Source organism: Atta colombica, unplaced genomic scaffold (genome assembly GCF_001594045.1).
Source record: "Atta colombica isolate Treedump-2 unplaced genomic scaffold, Acol1.0 scaffold153, whole genome shotgun sequence".
Taxonomy (NCBI): domain Eukaryota; kingdom Metazoa; phylum Arthropoda; class Insecta; order Hymenoptera; family Formicidae; genus Atta; species Atta colombica.
The window spans coordinates 445309-453029 of record NW_017259243.1 but is presented as its reverse complement, the minus strand read 5'-3'; the positions used below and the strand labels follow the sequence as shown (position 1 = coordinate 453029).

Sequence of the window (7721 nt, the reverse complement as noted above, 5' to 3'; positions counted from 1 at the left end):
AATAATGAAAGTTAATAACACTTTGATGCTTTTCAAGCCAAAAGAGGAATATAAATAATATTAAATACGTTAAAAAAAAAACTAAAATAAATGTAGGTATAGATATCTTGCTCCAAAAGGAAAGTATAAAAAGACATAACTCAATAACTGCCTAAACGTGCTGGGAGGCCGATTTTGGATGCGCGTTTCGGATGCGCGCTTATGTAGTTTCATACAATATCGCCGCATGCAAGTCGACATGATACGAAATACGAATTCAGTTTCAGTAATTCAGTTTGTCTGTCTGCGCCTGCCTTTCCGTCGCTGTAGTTGGCTGGTAACACGTGGTGTTGCGTTGCGGCGGTGCACTGTGCAGTGTCTGGCGGCGTCCAACCCCTCCTCCGTCGAAGGGCTCCTCGGCGGCGCGCGTCGCCGGCGAACAAGGCAGTTCAGTCTTCAGACTCTTTAGCCCAGGCCAGTCGTGTCGCAAAGCGATGGCTGAACGGTGCGTCAACGAACAGGTATCCGCAGCGAGTACTGATAGGAAGACTTCGTCAACGGCCGGTAAACCACTATGCTGGCAACACCGGTTGTTTGGCAAGCAGCTCGCGCGTTGCAGTTACGTTAATGACACGAGGAAGTCAATCGACTCGGCGGCCGCCACTCTCGTCCACGAGGACGGCCGTCCGTCCTGCGAGATCGTCGGCATGTACTTCAGCTTCGTGAATCCCGGTGCGACCTGCGACGACTTCACTCGTCAACTAGTTGAGCTTTACGCGAGTGTCAACAGCGGAGGAGGTGATAGCGGCGAGAAGAAAAAGAAATTCGAGGTGGTGCACGTGGTCCTCTGGAGTAACGTAACCGAGGTATTCGACTTTGACGAGAGCTTTCGCGCCCACGTAGCCGATCTACCTTGGCTCGCCGTGCCGAATCGCGACTACGAGAGAAAAGTAAGGATCTTTTTTTCGGTATGACTGGAAAAATCATTTGATTTTTTCACGCTTTCTCCATTTCTATTTTTCTTTTTATTCCTTTTCTTTTAAATTTATGTGAGTTTTTAGTTTACATGATATTTCGCATGATAATATTTTGTATTATTGAAATTCTTTTACTGACCATTTTTACATGTTTGAAATGCATAGACATGGTAACAATGGTATTCAGTTTAAAGAAAGCTTTGAAGTATTTTTATACATGCCGCCTCTTTTAGTCTTATACGTGCCGCTTTTTACTCGAAATAAGAAAAGCCAGTGATGTTGCCGACCTTGGTCAGTCTCAGGTAAATTTATATAAATCGTGTAATGCCAAAGTATTCGAAGTAAAAATAATTCTTGAAGAATTCATGTAGTTAAAATGAAAATATAAATTAGAATAGACTTATAAAGATCGAACTGCTTCATTGATTCGCAATCTGCGATGATTGCTGAGGTATTAATATCTAAAAATTGGATAAAGAATAGTACTTGCTGCAAATAGGAATAAGTAATAATAAGTTTTTATTTCTTCGCTTTTCGTTAATATTTTTATTCTAATCAGATTCAGAATAATCGTTAAGGTTTGAAAGACGTTCGAAAAACATAAATTTGAAAAATAAATGATTCGAATTATCTCAGAAAAGATCGAATATTTGAAGAGAACATCTCTTTTATATAATACAATGAAAATTTTATGATTGCTCATCATTTATCGTAAACTTAAATTTATTTGTCAATATCATATAGAAAGAGCAATTTTGTTAAAATCTAAAAATTTAGCCTAGAAACCAATTTAAAAATAATTTTGTTAGATCATCAAAATAATAATGCAAGATGTTAAATATAATGAATGAGGCTGCAAGAAGCTATGAAATTTTAGTAAGCAATTTAAGCGTCCTATGTATTATTCTATGTATTAATTATTTTGATAGTCTAACAAAATTATCCTCAAATCTATATCTCTAGCTAAACTTTTAGATACCTTAGTATAACCATTCTTTCCTTGCAAATATCTTGGAAAATAAATTTTGGATCAGAGTATCGCTAAAATCAAAATTAAAGTACAAAATTTCGTTGTTCATTTACATCTTCAATATTTAATTCACATTTCAAAGTTAAATAAAAACCTATTTTTCTCGGTTTGTGATATGCAACTGATGGGATGTGTACGACGATCAAAGATAACAAAAATGCACATTTCAAAAGTTTTTAATTGCTCTAGCCGTTCAACAAACAAACGGTGAAGAGAGAGAGAGAGAGAAAGAGAGAGAGAGAGAGAGAGAGAGAGAGAGAGAGAGAGAGAGAGAGAAAGAATTTTGCCAGAACGCGGCAAATCTATACTGTAAACATCGCCTTAGGCAGCGATTTTGGGAATTGTATTCCCGCACGCATGGGATTTCATTCTAGCTGGAGGCGACAACGCACAACGACCTCCGTTTTTCATTTCAGCCACAAGCATTTTAACCCTTTCGAGCGGCACAGCCGCGCTATTTAAGATCCGAATGTTATTTGCGCGGACACGCCAGGCGGAGGAAAGTCGGTTTCATGCATATTTCGTTTCCTTCGAGATCTTATTCACTAGCGCGATCTTTTTATTATCACCTGATATGCATTATCATTGATACGATACGGAGATACAAGCAAAATATTACGATAAATAAAATTGCGAAAGTGCAACTTGTAAGAAAAGATTCGCGTATGATTTTGGAGAGAAAGAGTGGTGTTTCAGGTGTAGCGAAGTATCTTGTTGTTGCGTGCTATCCGCTAATGCATCGTATTTCGAATTTCTCTTCGCCCGAGGGGCACTCGAAAAATTAGAGAGTAGGGAATATTTGACAATAGCATAGAAAACGTAGAAAGCGTAACTTTAAAATAATGGAGCGAGATTTTTATAAAATTATATATAAAGTAGTCAGTTTCTTCTGAATGAAGATTTTTTTCGAACATAGGTTGAAATCGATCGCAACGAATCAAGCATCGAATTTTTATACTTTGATATATCTTAAGATAAGATTTATTTCATAGCTAATTTTTTATATGGACTTTTATTTATTATTTAATCATATTATATCGAAACTTTCCGTTTAAGCTTTAATAGCAATGTACACGAATTATATTTCTTTCCAATTAAACGTGAATAATATTTGAAATGTTCAAATGTTGTTACTAGAGAAACACTGGACCATTTTGTATTCAGCCGAAGTATTTTAAATCGTTGATATTTATAATAGAGATATACTTATACAGGATGCAATACATACATTTAATCAATCTCAATTACGAAGCGACCGTAACGAATCGTAATCAACGTGAAGTATCATCGCGATTGGTTTCCGCTCATTATTTTCGCGCTTAAATTACTTTTGAGAGCGTCTCGCCGTAATTACGAATGCTTTGTGATAGTTTTGTTGAACAAAGAAACGGGGATAACAATTATCCTGTAATCTTCAATTTAATTGAAGATTACGATTTAAGAGAATTAGAGAATCACTATTCAGAGAGAATGATCTATTTTTTAAAAAGTATTATAACATTTTATATTTAATTAAAATACGATGACAGTTAAAACTGTCACATTTATTAAAAATAATATTTTTAAAACAGTTTTTGCTGAAGTAAAAATTTAGCTAAATATAGATCTGAAAATAAATTTTGTTGATTTATGAAAATAATTAAATAGGACGTTCAAGTTGATTGTTCGAATATCAAAACTTTTTCCAGTCTTGCTTGAGTTTCCTGCGTAATTATTTTAGTTTTTAATGATCCAACAAAATTATTTTTATGTCTACATTTAAAATAATACTTATAATATTTTGACACTAATATTTTTATCGCATTTTATGAAAAGTTAAATATCTTAATGAAAATCATAGAGAAGTTTTTGACCACGTATTTTAAGGTACAAAAATAGTGCTTCAAATTTTTGAATTTTTTTCTATGAGATTTTGTTCTTAAATTACATAAAATTAAAAATTGATATCTTTTGCAGTATTTTTGTCTTACATTGAAGCGCTGCAATTTGATGAAACATCATCGGACAAAATTTAATAGTATGGTTTATCATATTGCTTATCATTTCTGGCGGTCATTCGCCTTTTTCGCGCCTATTTTCAGTACTTTTCTATCTTCTCTATCATAAGGATTGTCCAAGCAAAAAACCTTCCCACACAAAAATTCACATATCCTCCAAACTACTTGACCGATTTTCAAAAGCAAACCCATTTTAGAAACGTCTTTTAATTACAATTAAAACTATATTTAAAAAAATTCTTGAAAACTACTTTTGACAAAAATTTTTAATTTTTTCTGGAATCCCCTCCATCATACTTTTTATGGTGGTCTCAGTCACTTCCTCGGATGCCTTCTTTCTTCGCTGTTTTTGGACTCTGAAAACCTTTTTTCCTTTCAGATTCTTCTTTACGATTAATAGTCAAGTCTTTCTTGAAACGCCTAATAACTATTGACACCATTTTCCTGCAAACTCCCGCCTCCCGCGCGATTTTGATGAAACTCCACTCCGGGTGTTCTTGAAAAATTTTGATTATGGATTTGCGTGTTTCTACTTCACTTGCCATTTTGCAATTGAGAACAAAGCGATTACGAAACTAACTGTTTCAATCGTTTCTTACATTCATTGCAAAGCTTACTAAATTAAAAAATTGTTTTTTTTTTTTAAAGTGGTTTGGAGGATATGTGAGTTTTTGTGTGGGAAGATTTTTTTTTGGACAATTCTTATATCTTCACGAGAGGATAGATTAGACTACAGTATCTATGGCTTCTAGGCGATCTATCATTGCTTCGATGTTTTAATTAGCAAGGTTGATCGTAGCTCGACATTTTTAAATCGTCTCGTAAGAAAATGCGCGTTTTTATTCGCAAGCAAAAACTAACGAGAAAGTTATTTCATGTGGAAAAAAAAGGGATAGAACTGACGACTGGGGAACCTTCTATTCCAGATGGATGGTCGACCCATATCTTCCTCAAATAGCGTTCCTTTTCCATGCGATAATGAAAAGAATCGGAACTCGGAAGATGAAGAAATGGAAAGATGGAGATGACTTTGTGCACGGTGTATGTTTTTCTTTATTCGCGCGGGCTTTTGCAATGAGATTGTTCATAAAAGATGAAGTGCGAACTACAGCACTGTTTTCTCGCTCGAAAATTCGAACAACAGCCATGGATTTTAAATCATCTCTCCGTTCGCTTTCCTTTCTAATATATAATTGCATTTTGAATTTTAATCAAACAAATTTTGATTTGAAATCATCGTTGATAATTTCATCTATATTTATGAGACTGCGACATTAAAATATATTATGAAGAAGCAAAATAATTGCGGATTTATATACTATTTAATTCTGAACGAATTTGCAGCTATTTAATGTTGCATGTTGAAATGTATTTGCCAAATTTTTTTTTTTAAAGAAAGAGATGATTGAATTTTTACTATGATATCCATCTCAAAATAAAAAGAAACTCACAATCAAAAATCATAGCGGTTTATCTGGAATTCTGTGTAAGCAACCTTTTTATAAATATCTTGTAAACTCTCTGTTTGAAATATCTGAGTGTATTAGATCTGGATCGTATCCGATTTGACGGATGTATGTCAATATAACATAACGTAATAGTTTATTCACGATAGCATCAACAAAGCAACTCGCCGAAATGCTAATTTAAAAATATTGCGGTCGGAGAGATATAGATTAGACTATTTCTACTAATTATTCGAAATTTGCTAATTAAGTTATCATGTAGATTAGCTGACAGTTAGTTCTCTCTCTCTCTCTCTCTCTCTCTCTCTCTCTCTCTCTCTCTTTCTCTTGTTCTCTCCCCTTTCCTCCCTCTACTTCTCCCTCCTTTCCGGTTCATTTCCCTAGATCTATCATTTTGGCGCATGATGGATTAATCTTCCATTACCTACGAGATTAATCTTTCATTTAGTACCGTGTAATTGTTAATCGATTATCACGATATAATTATATATTTCTTGTGTATTAATCGTGTATATATTCTTGTGTATATATCTTTTTAATGAATATCTGATTAGTAAATAGCTTAAACAAAACAAAAAAGAATTAATGTTAACGTTAATACAATCGAATATCAAAATGATCCTTTCCTTGATATAATTTTTGAATCTACAAGACATGACCGATAATATCAAGAAAACAATTGCAAACTCAATATTGACTTTGATAAGAATTCAGATTTCCAAATACAAAAAAAGACATTAGGAGAGATAAGTATTACTTAAATAGATTGTCTATGCATTACGTATCAGCGCGATACAAGATAATTAACATATTTTTGTTATGTGTAATGAATGTAAATTATTTAAATTAACATTTAAATTAACATTACATTAACATTATTTAAATTAACGTAAACATAATACTCTTAAAAACGTTATGTTAATATTTTTAAAATTAGCATCTAATCTAAAGTTTATTAATATTATATTTATATAAGTTTACTATATGATATTATATTAATAAATTTACGAATACATATGACACATAGTTATATTCACAAAATTCTATTTGTCAATTATAATAGTTTTATTAATCTTGGCAATTAATTACTGTTTCGAATAGCTTTAATAATTATTAAAAAAACAAGTATCAAGATTCTACATTGTTAAACAAGGACGTAGACAAGCAAAATCTTACTGCTACTCCATGTTGCGGTTTTCTTTTGCAGTTTGTTTTGTATTTTTTTTTTACCACGGTGCATGTCTATGAATTGTGCATGGCTTGTTAGTCTGTGATCAAAGGAAAAATGGTGAATGCACAGGTTGCACGAAAAGCCGTCCCTATATTTGCAGGGGAAAAATGAATCTCAACGAGGAACTTCGAGTAGCATGGTCGTCGTACTTTTTACGGCGGCAGTTATTTTCCTTATAATCGAATATAATACTCTTCATGGATTAATAATAGCGAAGTAACGAATGAATTTAAGACGATTTTCTTTTATCCGTCGAAGGGACTCCAATTTGTATAAATTACTCCGATTAGCGCGATCGAATTTATCAACAAAATATTCATCTAGGACTGAAAAGAAACAAATCTACTCAAAATGTCACGGGTAGTTGAAGATCTTTCAGCAGATCATTTCAACATATACTTAACACGTCGTCGGTTAGAAGCGTCACGGGAAATTCACGCTTCCTACATGTCGTCCACACTCAATCGCTGTTCGTTCCATTTAAGCGACTCGTTTATCGATAACAACCACCACAAGGATATAAATTCCCTTTCCTCTCTTTTTTTTATTTGTTAAACATCTCAGATTTATTATCGCACAGTGGGAAGGGAGAATCTTGTTCGTGTTGTCTATGATATTGTCGCACTAGCCTGCAAAAAGCGGCAAATCCCACGCCGACCGTAACGAGCTACCTACACGCGACATTCGCTTATCTGTGGACATTACTTATGAACAGCGCCCTTGGATATAACCGAGAGGGAATTCAAAGGGAGAGCATGCGGCTGTCGTCGCGACGGCTGCAGTTGAGCGCACGGCAGAGGCGTCGAACTAGACTGCGGTCTCTGTATACATAAAGGGGGGTGAGAGGGAGAGGCGATTGAACGCGTGCGAACCGGTCAAAAGTGATCTCTGTCTCGTCTCTTTTTTTCTCGTCCTCCCTTGGTTCTTTTTTTAGCTCGGTTGCTCGCTTCTACTGGCGAACCAGGATTTTGTCGGTAATGAAGAGGGAAAAGCTCTACGACGAGAGAAAACATAAAGCATGGAAGAAGAAGACAGAGAAAA

At 34.5% G+C, this 7721-nt stretch overlaps 1 protein-coding gene across 1 annotated transcript in view; it reads left to right on the top strand.

Moving 5' to 3' along the window:
* The first annotated feature begins 473 nt into the window (after window positions 1–473).
* The window catches only part of LOC108685457 (nucleoredoxin-like), a 14316-nt gene continuing 7068 nt past the window's right edge, over window positions 474–7721 (top strand). Inside the window, exon 1 of the mRNA XM_018190243.1 lies at window positions 474–929. Coding sequence (XP_018045732.1) covers window positions 474–929 — 456 coding nt within the window. The remainder of the gene's footprint in view (window positions 930–7721) is intronic.